A 15,696-nucleotide genomic window follows, 5' to 3' on the forward strand; every position below is an offset into this window, starting at 1 on the left:
AATTTCAAAACTTAAACCACATTTTAGATTTTCCTTTTCATTCTTAATCCGAAATTAAAGAAACACTACTAAAGCAAAATTATTCAGTAAATGTAATTTACAAAAACAGAACACCACAAATAAAAGTGATATCAAACTGATAATTAACAATTGACTTCATCATTTCTTAAAAATCCTCGTTGACATTTGATATGCACTACATATCAATCCAAAAGAAGAAAATAAAATAAAATCTCAAATACACATATTTTCTTTTTACTTGCTGGAAATAAATTTGATTTCCCAAAGAAAAATCAAATAGTACATATTTCTTTGCCACCTAAAGCAAGAACAATTAAGAGGATTTACAAGAAGAAGAAAATAAGGGTTAAAACTGGAAGTGATCCAGATTATTGATGTCCAGCAGCAGTACAGAAGCAGACCATTAAACAGTATAGTTATGATAAGAAAAAAGACTGCGCGATATCCAAAAGAGTCTTTTAAGACATATTACAGCAGAAGATAAGAGAGATTAAGGGAAGGAGGGAGATGGTACCCCACTACCTGTACCGAGGCCATTCTTGAAAGCCACTGAAAGAAGAAGGCTCGGTGAATAGAGATGGCAGAAAAATCACTTCCACTTCTTGAATTTCCCTCCACCATACATCCCGTGCTTCCCATGTTTGTGCTTCCCAAACTTCCCATGCTTGAACTTTCCATGGTGCTTGAATTTTCCACCATGCCCGTAATGAGCAGCGCCATGGGGGTAATGACCGGCGCCATGGGCGACATGATGGGCGCCATAAGCAGCTGCCGCAGCGGCAGCACCACCGGCGAGCATTCCCGCTACTCCGTGCCCTGAATTTTAGATTAATTGGAATGAACAACAAAGATACACAATCAACTATAATCAAGAATCCCCGTGTTCCTTGGAAAATTTGAGTAATTTCCTATTGTCCAGGAGGTATGATGTGGTCCAATAACAAATTGAGATATGTATGGAAAATGTTGGATAATTGTAAACTTTAGTATACAGATATCAGACAGCAGAAAATTCCTGCAGCCCAGGCAAACTGTAATTGAAGACAAAAGTTTTGCTTCTACAGGTTACAGGGCGATTCCAAAGTTCTAAAACCCTGATGCTTCCAAAATAATTCTGATACATGTATGTAAAATTGGATCAGTACCTGCATGGTGTGGTGCAGAGGGTCCAGGATATGCACCGGGAGGGTATGCGCCGGGAGGATAAGCGCCCGGGGGATAGCCAGCCGGGGGGTAGCCGTGTGCCGGGGGATATCCTTGTGGTGGATAGCCATGAGGTGGAGGATACCCTCCAGGTGGGGGATATCCTGCTCCTGGAGGATATCCTGCTCCATGATGAGCAACACCATGAGCCAAATGCGAGAATAAACCTTTGTCAGATTCATCATGTTTATCTTTTCCGCCCCCCATGGTTTGTTAGCTAATAATTAGAACTGTGAAATTGACAAACAAACAGTCATATATATCAAACTTTTTATGGATCTGGGCATAGTCCAACATCAATTAGAATGGAAATTCTTGGATATATTACAAATACTGTGCAACTATATTGATATAGCATACAGCTCTAAACCCCGTATAGTATAAAATACCAGATACCTGATGATTTCCAAACAAAACTTCCAAGTCTAGCTAAGAAAATTTAGAGGTAGAAAGGGAAAGAAAAAGAATATCCATGGAGAGAGGTCAAACTTTTCCCAACAACTTCCTTTCCGGTGAAAATCCTACATAATATAATTATATCACCTTATAAAGAAATTTAAGATTCAGCTTTCCGTTAAGAACGATGAAGACAGAGCATGAAGCAACAAAAATTCTTCGCATAAGACGAACAGCCGATCGCCGATTACGAACATGTAATCGATCCTGAATGTAAGTTCATGATCTTAACTTAATACATAAATTCGAAAACGAAGATATAGATGCGCAATTGAAATTAATCGACATTCATTTAGACTTCCAATTTAAACGCTACGGTTCCAGATGGAATTTCCAAGGATCAAACAATGAAATTCAATTCATAGACACTAATTAAAAACAAATTTCTCCCTAAAAACCCACTCCAAACACCATACACCAGCCAATTTTAAGAATCATCTACAGGCTACAATAACAAAATCCAGATTCGCAACAGAATCAAAGCAAGCATCTGCTACCGATATATACATATTTTGCGGATCAAAACAACTTCTAATACAAAGAAAACTCGGAAGAGAGAGAGGATTTACCGATCCGATGGACGAGGGTTCTTCAGATAGAGAGAGAGAAGAGGAGAGAGAGACGAGAGAATTAAATCGTAGAAGGATTCTTTATATATAGAGAGAGGCAGGGGAAGCGAATAAGATTTATCCTTTTTTTTTCCTTCTTTCGCGGGAAGGTAATAAAAAGTAAACGCGCTTTCGACGCGTTCGAATATTCAGCTAACGCTGCTTCGGACACGTGGCACACATGTATTCGTCCGACTGACATTGATCACTCCCGAAGATTTTTCTTGTGTATATCTAAATTAAACGTGTGTATGGAAAGAGTTTTGAAACAAGAGTTTCTAAATAAAACTATTTTTTTTTTATAAAGGAAATAAAACTATTTTTCTATTAGCACCGTGTATTAAATAATTGACACACGCTGCTCAAAATCATATGCTAAAAAATAATATTGAGTTTCAAGTTCTTTCGTGCACATCGACTAATCTAACAGAACAACCGTCTGATCCTACAACATTTGGTGTCAGTAAATATATAAGAATTACTAATTTATAAGGTAGGTGATCATCATTGGATTTGAACACTTCAAAACATAATATTGAAAATGCTCATGTGATTGAAAAGAATAAATTTGATAATGGAAGGTTTAAGGTTTTATATATAATTTTGAGTTCATCAACAATATGATAAGATGAAAATTTGAACTTTTAATCTCGTATAAGATTACTGTTTTTATTAGTTGAACTAAATTTTAATTTTAAATTCTAAAATTTACTTGGTTTGTAATTTGGAAAGTGTTATTAGTCCTTCATTGTAAATTTATGACACAAAGATGGGTAATAGGAATGTATTATATATTCACTCGACCTAGAAATTGTGAAATGTTAGGTATTTTTATTTATTTTTTTAGTACAACATGTGGGGCATGTGGGGGTGGAAGATCAAACTCACAACCTCATGATTGGAGGAACATGCAAATTACCGCTGAGCTATATTCGTTTTAACTATAGGTATTTTTATTTTGAACCAACTACACTTTTTTTTAGTACACCTATGCATTCCAATATCACATAAATTTCTTAATGAAAGAAAAGAAAAAATGAATAGATCACCGTATAGACAACCAGACCTACCAACTAATTTAATCATAGATTGCTAAATCCGATTGAACCTATTTTTTCGATTTTAATTTTGCTCTCCTATTTCATATATAGTCAAAGCGATTTGGTGATCTCACATTTTATCAACTATCATATAAATTGTTAAATTGAATTAAATAGAGCTCAAATCTATATTTTTTATTTCAATTTTGTGCCTCTGCTCTACAATTAAATTCACTCGGTGATCTCATGTTTTATCCGTTGTTCCCATATTTGGGAATATGTAACTATCCAAAAATGTATTACTCGACCATAACTTTGAGACGATATTTCGAATAATCTTAGAAAAAAGGAATATTGCTAAACAAATTTAATTTCAAATAATAAAGAAAATGCCACGCTCCATTGGATCAAATCAACTTGGAGAAGCCATTGAGAATCTGCCCGAATGCCTTCCCTATAGAACCTTACCCATGAAAGTCTTGGAATTTAATTATTTAAAAAAGAAAGAATATAAAAGTAAATATCGCAAGAGATGCCGCCATGGAGGAATGGCTTTTTATTGGCTGCAATTGCAAGCAAGTTCAATATTATTTATAGGTAAAACTAAAATATATTAAAGGTTAAATTCCAAGTTTAGTTGGGTTTAAATATCTACTCATTGAAATTTTATACTTCCAAAATATCATCACTTTCTTTGAATCTTTAATGTTATTTTATCATCAATTCATGTAGGGATGACGTAACTTCAATTTAGACATGTATTAAAGATACGTAGATTTGGCTAAAGTAGATGTTAAATTGGATGAGACAAGAATTAACTACAAACGTCAAAATAGTTATTACTTTTTAAAGAAAATTAGAGACTAAAATAAAATTTTTAAATGTTAGTAATAAAATAAAGTTTTAACATTTTCAATTTTTATGCTTTTTAATATTAGTTTCAATTTTAATCTCTATATTTTTTCTAAAAATGCGAGAGTTTAAAAGTTAAAATAATAATTTATCTATATGTTTAAATAACATACCTACACATGTGATTTCTCTTGTGAGGGTTCGTGTGTATATAATAATAATTGTTAAAATCTACGAGTAGCTTTCGTGTCTAAAAACTAAAGCCATCTTTGAAAATTAGGAGTTGATTTAGTCATAAAACATGCCCTATTGTAGTAGAGTTTATTTAATTAAATTAGTATATTATTTCAACAACATATCAACTTATCTCTATTTTAATAGCTAAGCTATTGAGTATTTCAATCTAGCCTATTGTAATTTATTTTAATAGAAGTGGGTGAGGTTGCCTATTTTGACAGATGCCAATAATAAAAATATATACATTGACAGGAATAACCTGATTAATAATCATTTAAGTTCAACCACACATAGAAGGATTTTAACCTTAACTGTAAATAATAGGAATGCACACAAAATCGCAAAATCAATAATTTGAAAATTGAAGTTAGTTTGACATGATTGTTTTAATATAATTAGACATCTTGATTTTTATTTAAGAAAACCTGAAATTTACGATGAGGTTTGGTTTTAAGTTTAAAAGTTGAAAAAAACCGAACCGAACCAAAATCCTAGGCCTCTACCATTATCAAACCCTAGATCTCATTTGTCCGTTCCTCCCTCACACCTTCGATGTGCTCTCTCTCTCAATTGTCATCCCTGTCTCTCCCTTTTATTCATTCTCTTCATTTCTTCCAAACACGTAGTTGTCATTTGTCCAACACTCTCAATTGCTATCATTGTTTGTTCTCCCAGTCATTCACTTCATTAGTTTCTCGCTGCCATCATTGTTCATCCTCCCAACGGCTATCATTCTTCGTTCCCCCAACAATTCACTTTATTAGTTTCTCACTGTCATCATTGTTCATCCTCTCAACCAATTGCTTCATGAGTTTCTCCCTTCCAAACTCACTAGTGCACTACATGCATTTCTTCCTCCTGAACTACACACCGCTCCTTCGTCTCTTCCATCACAAACAACGACCCTACAACTAAATCTCACAACTCCAACTCCATTGATCAATCTTCGACAGAGACTCAAGCATGACTTCATGGAGCTGTCCTTGTAGTCCTTGATCTAGTGCCAAATCAAGAAATCAAACCACAAAGAATCAAACCAATTGATCGTGTGCTAATTGGACCGTATGTTAATAATGTCTTGATTAGTTGAAATATACTCAAGAATATTAATAAAATCGAGTTTATTTATTATTATTCAAAAGATTGCAATTTGTTACCTATCCAATAGCTCTATTTTTTTTTCAAAAGATTTACGTTATCTAAAATTGTATTAATTAGTAGTATATTATTTTACATTCTTTGATTTACCAAAATTAATTAAACCGACTCGAAATTAAACTTTGTAAGGGAGTCTCATTTGGTTGGTAATGATCAATTTTCAGTATAAATCGATGCTAAAACCAACATATGGGTTTTACATTACTTGGGGCTTCTCCCCACTCTTGCCCTATCCTCATTTTCAAGCAATTGGGGCAGGTTCAAAATTCCTACACGAAATCCCCTGCCTTTTTCTTCTTTTGGCAATTAAATATTAAGTCATAAATATAATATATTTTAAAATAATAATTTAGAGAAAACTATCTAGATCGCTCATTATTTTTAATTATCAACTTTTAGTAAAATGTTTAACCATTTTTATTAATGTGCGAGTGCAAAAATTAATAAATAAAATCAAAAGGTGATTAAAGAACACGAAAATGAGACATAGGTCGAATTCATTCCCTGTTTGTCTCTCAAAATTAATGAAATTATATTAAATAGAGAAAATATCCACTAAATATTATTTAATGGTGGTAAGTAAGAAGATACCTACTTACCGATAAGCACCTAAATATTATTCAAATTAATAAGGAAGATCTCTTGTCTCATCATACAGTTACACATATCTCCAATCAAGAGGTTATGAGTTCGATCCTCCATCCCGCATGTTGTACTAGAAAACAACTACATATTGATTACATTGACAAATTCATGTCACATTTATGAAGAGAAAATTTTGAAATAGTATTATTCTATATCAAAAAGTTTACCATATCGATTATACCTTTGTTAAAAACCACCGACCGACTGACCAACCAATGGTCGATTTTGTCGATCTTCTAGTTTAGAGCCCTAAATACTAGAGAGTGATTTTAACATTGAATAATAAAAATGAGAGAACAAATTGAAACAATCAAAAGTTCAATGCTAAAATTAGAAATCAACGAACAATTCAAAGATAGAGAACTATTTACTAGAAATAAGAAGATAACCAACATATTAATTCAAACTGAAAACTCAAATATTGCACTCTCAGGAAGCCGAACTAACCAAATCAGTAAATATCACCATTAAATTTTAAATCTATCTATCTACTCTAAGGGCTAAGGGGTGTGTGAGGGTGTGTTGAGCTCACACATTAGATCTTTATAACTTTCTTAAGCTAGGAAGTTGAACTCAGAGAATGTTTTGCTATGCAAAAATTACTTTTTTTCATTTTTTAAAATCGCTTGGATATTATTGTAAAACATTAACAATCGTGTTAGAAGAGTATTTTGCCATGTCAAAATCACTTCGGTTTAAAATAGTAATTTTTTTACAATGTACATACAAGTGATTTTAGAAAACGACAAAAACAATTTTAGAATTTCAAACATGCCCTTATATTAGATACATGGATTTGGTTATCCTTTGATATGAATTTGTTAATCAAAAGACATATAATACAACCTAAAATTGTAATTTAATTTAGTACAATAAATGTAGGGACGGAGATTGAACCTTCGACTTCTAGGAAATGAGCAAGATGCTTTCTTTTTTATAAGAGACATGAGAGATATGTATTACTCACAAAAAGAAGAACCTAAGGGCAAAGGGTAGAGAGAACCCCTCACCAAAAGAGCTATTACAAAAGAACCCTCTAATTTTGGAGTATAGAGCTAAATGAGCAAGATGCTTTAATTGCTGAACTAAGCTCGCATTGGCCCAAAATTGTAAAATTTATTCCTTGGTACTATCAAAACACATTCTATAAATCAATATTTCACAATCCAAGTTTCTAGACTTGATAAAATCATGAGCCAAGCGCCAAGCATTACCTAGAGAATTTACAATGTATATCTTCAACACTTCTCCACTCCTAAAAAATCTAAACTCATTACCCTCAAAAGTCATTTCAGGCAAAGAAGAAAAAAAGAAGAAAGAAAAAAGGTAGTTTAGTTGGGCCATAGCAACATAATGAAACATGGGGCCGATTCTCTGCTGCAGTATCTAGTGCTAAATTTAGACCATCCAGTCTTAATGGGTGCTCTTTTCACCTTTTTTATTAAAAAAGAAGAGAAAAGATGCACTAAAAACAAACCAAGTTGTCCAACTAAAAAAAAAAAGTAGATGGCTTAAAAAAAACCAGAGAGAATCCAAATAGATTATGGATGTCATAAGTGCCAAGGTTATAAATTTCAGGTCAGATCAGCAGGTGCTATAAAGTAAAGGGAAGGTAATCTATTCTTCCAGATTCAGCAAAAGTATGCTTAATTTTCAGGTCAGAACAGCCCACGAACGCACTTGAAATATAGATATCAAGAAAAAAGAAAAGCAAAACATGGAATCGTCAGAGAGAGACACTTTCTTTGATCAGTCTTTTATCAACTACTCCATAATTAACAGTGTGAGATAAGAAAGAAAACTTTTCACAGATGAATTTGTTAAATGGGGCTCACCCGAAAGGCCGAAAGTTCTAGTCTAACAGAGCAGCTTCTAGCTCAATTCATCAACTCAAAAGGCGCACTCCTGCAGCAGTGACAGTGACATTGATCCGACTAAGATGCAAGATCAAAATATGAAAAGCACAAGCCTTTTGTAGAAGAATAGAAGAGTAAAAAGATGTTACCAGAACGGTCAGAGCCTATCCACCTCGGCCTCATCTTCTGTCATGCCTAAAATATTGGAAAGGAAAAAGATCATCAGGTAAATACAGAACATGGTTGAAGTGTAGCAAGATATTGCTTGAAAGATGCAGGTTAAAAGAGAAAAAGAGCAACCATGAGGAAATGGATGAACAACACCAGAGAGGAGAGATTCGGATTTAGGTTATGAACATAGATCCAGTGGTTTCACATGTTTAAACATAAAAGAGTAATGGAAAAACAAGGGTAAGGCACTGATGACCTGATATCTTTTTGACGTTCCATTTCCATATTTCTTAGACTTGAATCATTGAATTGCGGAGAGAGTATTTTGTTAACCTCTGGCATCCCAACTCCGTCTTTTCCGCATAATATGGCTTTCAAGTTCTCCTCCCAGATCCTGTCCTTTCTGAGTCCAGGGCTCTGCATACCGAAGAATTTTTCAAGAACCATCCCAAAAGAGAAATACACAAGCAAGCATATATTTATACTTTTTGGAGATTGAAACAAACCAAATATTAAATAAATGTGAGGCTAAACAAAATTGATTGAGCACAAAACATGGTCGAGAAAAATCCTATTTCAAGGATGAAATCTAAACTATCATGACTAACAATTTCAGTGTTTTAGGAGTATGCCAATAAATTTCATCAAAAGTGGTTTGGTGTTTAGGATTTGCTTCAACCTAGTTTTAGTTATTTAGGATCTCCAAGTTTGAATCTAACTAAGGTTCTTTCTTTTCTTCCTTTTTCTTCCCCTCCCCTCTTTCTGAGGGAACAGTCAACTGAAATTTTCAACTTAGTAAATTCACCTGTAATAACCACTTTTTAACTAATCTGAATACCCAGATAATCATCTGCTCAAACAAAGTAAGTACTAAATTAATGAATCTCTTTTACTTCTCTCCAATTCCAGTCTTCCCTTTTCTCCAGTAGGAGTAGGATTTTGTCAATTTCCGCCTGCAATAACATTCTTCCTTTTCCTTCTAAACTATAAGTTATATAACAACCATGAGCCACAAAACATTAATCTTAAAGGCTTAAAATTTGCCCACAACATAGTAGTTCAACATTAAAATTGGAATATTATCTTACCAATCACTCTCAACCAACTTGTCCCTCTCCACTTGATCCTCATTCACTAATAGGGAGATTAATAAATTCCAATAGAAAAATTAATCTCCTCAATGTCGTATCTCACAGAAATATGATACGAATACTAAGGTAGTGGGAACAGGAATAAAGCAAACAGATCCCCTCTTAGCAAATAATTTTAATTTAAGTAATCTGATAAGACAATATAACATGTGAATTATGATCTACATTAAAGCAATAGCTAAAAGTCATCAGAAGATAAGTCAATAGCTAACATTAGATGTGCTTTCTAAGCAAACGGACATACAACTGATCAGAGTCATGTATTAACATTAAGACAGTCGTCTAATGTCAAAACCGAGACAAAAGACAAGTTTAAAACAAGCCATAACAGCCGTACACCAGCACAAGAAAGAAGATAAAAGAGAGTCCGTTCATAAAGAACAAATAGAAATTTGAAACTAGGCTTCTATACTCATAAACTGATTAGGTTTTTTCATCGGAACATCACTGCCATCCAACTTAGAAGAAAGGGCAATCGTTCCAGAAATTGGCGAGTCGTATAAAATTTCGAGAGGCGTGAGGCAGACGATTGTCTCAGCCATTAGTAGCTAAAAGATTCTGCAAAATGAGAAAGAGAGAGACCTGAGGTTGATAGAGCTTGAGGAACTTGGAGATTAGGATGGGAATATCGCCGCGGGGAGAAACGAGAGGAATGCCGAGGAACTTGCAGAGCTGAGGTTTGAATTGAAGTTTCTTGCTGAGAATATGAGCGGCGACAGTAATCTTGGCGGGAGCCATGGAATTGAATTTCAAGATTTCCTAGCAGTCAATTCCTTCGATCGGACCTTCGAATCTTCTACTTCTCTATTTCGTTAAACTCTAAAAATTTCCCGTTTCTCGCCGGAGACGGCTGCCATGGCCATAGCTTCCTCTGTAATTCCCTACTTTAACCACTTCGTTATTGGGTGTGGGCCTCGCTTCCGGTTGATTTATCTTTGGTCAAATAATTTGGCAGATTTGTTTTCAGAAATTGTTTCATAATATTTGAAAAAAAAAATTTTGTTTTAGAGTTATGTGATTTAAATCGTGAAAATTTTAACAACATTTTTTATTAATATTTATAGTATTTTTAGATTCTGAATTTCAACTTTAAAATGCATAATTATATTTAGAAAGATAAAAATTTTAATAAACATATTATATCATGTTATAAACTTGCTTTATTTTTGTTAAAATTAAAAATTTTAAAATATAATATATTATAAAATATATAATATTGTAAAATAATAATTCTACCAAATTTATAATATATATTAATTAATTAATGTTGTTTTAGATTTAACTAAATACTTAGTTTGTGATTACCATCCGATTATAAATATGCCTGTGAACATAATTTTTTTCTGAATATGATTTGTTTTCAGATTTCTATTTTTAGATCACTTGCATTTTTGTCACCCATTAATAATTTAAAATTTATGACCATTTTTTTTGTACCATCAACATCCCTCGATGGTAATAAATTTCATTTTGTTTTTTTAGTTCAATATTATGTGGAGGTGAAGATTTAAACTTCTCGTCTTCTTAATTGATAATTGAGCTATATCGGCAGATTTACTTTGATATCATTATAATGATTTAGAATTTTAAGTATATTGGCAAATTTAAACTCAACGTTGATTAAATTATTAGGTACTAAATTCGAAGATTAAATCGTTACTTTAGTAAACATATGACTCTATTTAGAATCACGTCAACTTTGGCATCGTATCAACTTGAACGTAAACTTTTACAATAACATATTTATGGTTGAAGATTAGTTTGTGCATTTGTAATCCATCACCAGAAAAGTTATAACAACATGACTTTTATTTATTTATTAACTTTTAAAAATTTATAATACTTTAACAAGTTGAACTATATTCAATTTACCCAACAAATTTAAGGGTCTAAAAAATCTGTGAGTACGATAGTTGAAATTAAAACTTTGAAAATATTATAGACAAAATCATACGTTAACCATTTAAATTAAATTATTTTCTATATAGATATTTTTAGTTCAATAACGTTAGGATAAAGATCAAACCATTGACAAAGAAAAGTATAAATTTAAAGACATAAAAAATTAATATAGGTAGAAAGTTAGAACAGCACGTGGGCAAACCATTATATATTAGTACAGTGTGTATTTTTTATGACCAATAATAAAGGTAAAAAAGAATAGGATTTATGCATTATCGTTTTGAAAAGATGTTGAGAGCCCAAGAGAAGCCCAAATCAAACGACATGTCGACACAGAATCTCATGCTTACGTGAGAGTGATTTTGGGATTTTGGTTTGTGGGCGTGCTTTTTAAGCCAAATATTACCATTATTATTATTTGGTTTAAATATTTTGGTCTATTTTACTTTCGAAACTTATATTTAAAGATCAAAAGTAATTGGGTTGTGTGCTTTCAACTTTTATTCGTGTTAATTCGTATACTTTTGTAATGTCTGTTTTGGATTATTTTGATATTTTCAATTTTATTTTAATTATCTAATTTTTTTAATTTCCATCATTATTTTAGCATACATTCCATTCACTAATTTTTTTAAAATGTAACCATAAATTTGTATTAAAAAAATTATACAAATAGAGATCACAATAGTCATTTTAAAAAATACAGGAACCAAAACAAATATTTTCAAAGTATATATATTAAAATTAACAAAAAATAAAAGTAAAAAAACAATCAAAATCGACATTCAAACAACAAAGATCAAAATTAATCAAAAAGTAAAAAACTTCAAAAAAAAAAAAAAGTATTTAAACCGTATTATTTATATTCATATAAACAAACAGAGACTCAAGTTTTCCCACTTATCAATTATTCCTTTTCTTCCCACTTGCAATAATTGCAAACAAAACCTAAGATCCTTTTTCATTTTTTTAATATACTATATGAATAATTAAGCCTCACCCATTTGCCCAATACGGCCACTCACATTTAGACCAACACTTCAAACAACATCACGTGCACATCACGAGAACATGATTTACTTGATAAATTCAAACCAACGAACCATTTGAAGGCACACTATACTTAATCATGGATGGTTAAAAGATACCTACTGTTGGTGGTCAAAAATCAAAATAGCACATGAAGATATATTCTCAGCACGAGACATTATAGGTTGACGTTGAAATCCAACACTTGATACCGAGCTGAGCCGAAGAGATGACTTAAACCAACCTGAGGATTCCGACCTCAAGTCCGACCGCCGACCTGGGGTCCGACAGGCATAACCACATGTCGTAACCAACTAATTGTCATATCCCCCAGCCTGCCTATAAAAGGGACATTCCACCCACGAATCAGGTATGCAATTCTCTCCGAGAACAACCTAAAACTTCTGAGCTCGTACTGACTTGAGCGTTAGAGTGTCTGTTCCCTGTGCAGGTTCACTTGTGAGCACCTCGGAGTATCGTCCACGTCAGCTCGTCACCGACGAGCGAGTTTGGTCGTAAAGCAGCATCAACAACACCTACCTTAAGCTTTTGCATATACAAATAGTTTTCGTTTATCACATATAATTTTCTCTACAACTTAGATTATTATTAAAAAGGTTATCATCATCATCATTTTGCAAATTTCTTAATTATCTCTAACTCCTAATTTATCTCAAACTCTTTTATAAATGATTTCATCCCTATCACAATTCTTATCATATCTTCTAAACTAATAAAAGAATAATACTCTCACACATATTAAGATTATCTACTCATTCATATATACTAGCAGGGTACAAGTTAAGAGTGTAAACTGAAAGTAAAAGACAAACTGTCAATTTGAACTAATCTTGTCGGTAGATCTAGATTTTCTAAAACATAAAGTTAAAAATATAAGTCTAAGTCAAATTTGTCGGAGAAACTATTATGCTTTTGTTTAAAGTATACCTAGATGTAGAATAATCATAATTATGTTGAAAATAGAAGGTATATAGTTGTGTGTGTGTGAATTTCTTGTTTTTTTCTCTCTTTTTGGAGATATAACACAAACTTTTTTCTCTCTCTCAATTATGTTAGATACGGAGATATCGAAGCAATAAGTATAGCTCTATCAACATCAATCATATGAGTGTCTCCTCTCTTTCGAGTTTGATCTAATTTTCATCTATTTTCAATCCTAATAACTACTCATATCTCTCTATCAAGTTGAGCCTCATGTATCTTCGATCAAAAAATCGTGTAATTCGATTCCAATTCCAGATGTTGTTCTCTATGAGAGTTTGTGTATTCGACCCCACCCGCATGCGTGGTTAAAAACACTACAATCTCTCTCTCTTTGAGTTGAAGTGTGGGTGTGGAAGGCACAAATCAAAAGTGGCCAATGAGAGAAACAAGAGGGACACACGCGTGGGATTCAGCTCTGCGAGTTGGCTTTTCTGCTGTCTAATACAAAATCTTTCGTAATAAAATAAAATAAAATACACATTATTTTTCTCTCTCTCTCTTGGTGGACATGCTATGGTGGCTATACCACGATTTGCCATATCTTTCTTTTTTCTTTTTTTGCATGTAAAATGTGTTACCTTTATTTGCAAATTGCCAATTTCTCTCCCAAACCCACATTAATCAATCATTTCCGGTCCTAGCCCTATCTTCTTAGGGCACCTGTCCCTTTCTCGAGACTAAAACTACCGCTCGTGTGCCCTACCGCTAGGAGATGTTTGATTCACTGTTTTAATGACGGTGAGATTTTGTGATATATTATATATTTCGATGTAGGACAGAACGATGGATTAAAAAAACTAAATTTTGTTAGGAACATAAAACAGGGTGGTGCGTATGATCTGAAACATATTTATATTAGTGTTTATGAGGTTGCATCTCAAGCACACTTATATTATAAATCTTTATTAGGTCCTTTATCTTTTCTTTTGGGATTTCATCTCAAAATCAATTAGCAATGAGATGAGCAGCTCTCTTATAAGCTCTTGTTAAGTTCTTTATCTTTTCAATGTGAGATCCTTTGCATGCCCCTCAAGATGACTCATCGATTTTGGTTGGATCCTATTTTTTTTACCGAATGTTTGTTAAAGCGTTTTGTGGTTTACTACCATATCAATATTCATGGAGTTCCATCTCAAAACCAATTGGAGAGTAGTTAGCTCACTTATATTATAAACCATTGTTAGATCCCTTATTATCTTTTTTTAACGTGGGATCCTTAACAATCCGCGCCTTAATTTGCCACTTTCAATTTCACCTTGCCGCAAATGATGTGCTGAAATCGCGTGACGTGTAAAGTGGGTGATGAGTGGACCCACTTCTAAATGCTTAAAATACGAATATAAGTTTTCCTATGTAGGTATGCAAATTTGATTGCTCTTCTCTAGACAAATAAGTCGGCCGAACTTAAGAGCTACTAACTTGAGTGTCGGAGTGTTTACTACTTTTTTTTGCAGGTCCTACTTACATTAACTCCCTTTCCAGTTATCTCTTCGAGTGATTAGAATTAGGAAACAATAAATTTTACAAGTGGTCTAGGTTTTTGTATTTCGAGACGATTACAAAATTTGATATGAAATAAGTAAACTCATGCATCAAATATATTGTTTAAATGTAGGATTTGGATCTAAGCTTTGATGTCGAATGCTCCAACGAACACCTACACGCACATTAGATCTATATATTGGTGTGTGCTAACGCTAACACATTCCGATGCTTTAATTGTCAAACAAAGGGTTCAGTTGAGAGTAGACAAAAGTAGAGTCATAGAATGTACCTCATGCCCCAAGCCTCTTCCTCTTATTTATAGAAAGAGTCTCTTCAAATTTGTTTAGGTGAACCAGTTCGAATGAGTCTGATCGAGTGGTTCGACTATTAGATTTGATATAGTTTGGTTTGGTTGGATGATCAAGTACCTTAATTTGACTCTAGCAGCTCGACTTGTATCATTTCCTTGGTCTCACTTCAGGTGAATTAGAAGTAATTTCACATTAAGTTAAAATTACTAATTTTTTTCGGAGGAAGGATTAACTAAAATTATTAAATACATATATAAATAAATAAAATATGAGATTTGTTATATGTCACAGTCTCAATCCGGACATGACCCCAAAAATATAAATAAAAAATATTAAAATCAGATTTCCCAGATTTTAAAATAATATTCTGGGTAAAACCTTTAATTTTTTTTAATAATAAATGCACCTTATAAATAGTATTAACCCTGACATATTCATTCCTAGATAGTAGGTACAAATAGAATTTTCTAATAATAATAATAAAAAAGAATTTTCTAACTATGAAAATTCTTCATACAGGTTTGTCAACTATAAATTATTTATAGCATAAGATTACATTAAAAAAT

The 15,696-nt window shown here is 32.8% G+C and overlaps 2 protein-coding genes across 6 annotated transcripts; both read right to left on the minus strand.

Annotated features, from left to right (window-relative positions):
• Positions 1-361: 361 nt before the first annotated feature.
• Positions 362-2,408, minus strand: LOC111008440 (glycine-rich protein A3). Of its 2 annotated transcripts, none has more exons than XM_022281150.2 (3): positions 2,250-2,408; positions 1,167-1,454; positions 362-837 (listed from the first exon to the last, which is right to left on the minus strand). In XM_022281150.2, exons 2-3 carry the CDS (start codon positions 1,429-1,431, stop codon positions 611-613), a joined length of 492 nt encoding a protein of 163 aa, XP_022136842.1. In that variant the 5' UTR covers positions 1,432-1,454; positions 2,250-2,408; the 3' UTR covers positions 362-610. The 2 variants fall into 2 exon arrangements, with proteins under 2 accessions (XP_022136842.1, XP_022136844.1); XM_022281152.2 differs by lacking the exon at positions 2,250-2,408 and adding an exon at positions 1,621-1,750.
• A 2,362-nt stretch (positions 2,409-4,770) lies between these two features.
• LOC111008113 (uncharacterized) lies at positions 4,771-10,322 on the minus strand. 4 transcript variants are annotated; one of them, XR_015787004.1, is made up of 5 exons: positions 9,981-10,322; positions 8,504-8,664; positions 8,226-8,271; positions 8,056-8,125; positions 4,771-5,414 (listed from the first exon to the last, which is right to left on the minus strand). XR_015787004.1 is itself a non-coding variant. In XM_022280701.2 (4 exons), the coding sequence occupies exons 1-3, from the start codon at positions 10,134-10,136 to the stop codon at positions 8,256-8,258; spliced, it is 333 nt and encodes a 110-aa protein (XP_022136393.1). In that variant the 5' UTR covers positions 10,137-10,322; the 3' UTR covers positions 7,732-8,125; positions 8,226-8,255. The 4 variants fall into 4 exon arrangements, 1 of the variants encoding a protein (XP_022136393.1); XR_015787005.1 differs by lacking the exon at positions 4,771-5,414 and adding an exon at positions 6,255-6,301; XR_015787007.1 differs by lacking the exon at positions 4,771-5,414 and adding an exon at positions 6,272-6,290.
• Positions 10,323-15,696: the final 5,374 nt, after the last annotated feature.

Source organism: Momordica charantia (assembly GCF_013281855.1).
Source record: "Momordica charantia cultivar OHB3-1 chromosome 10 unlocalized genomic scaffold, Mcharantia_2.0 BLBB01000010.1, whole genome shotgun sequence".
Lineage (NCBI taxonomy): Eukaryota > Viridiplantae > Streptophyta > Magnoliopsida > Cucurbitales > Cucurbitaceae > Momordica > Momordica charantia.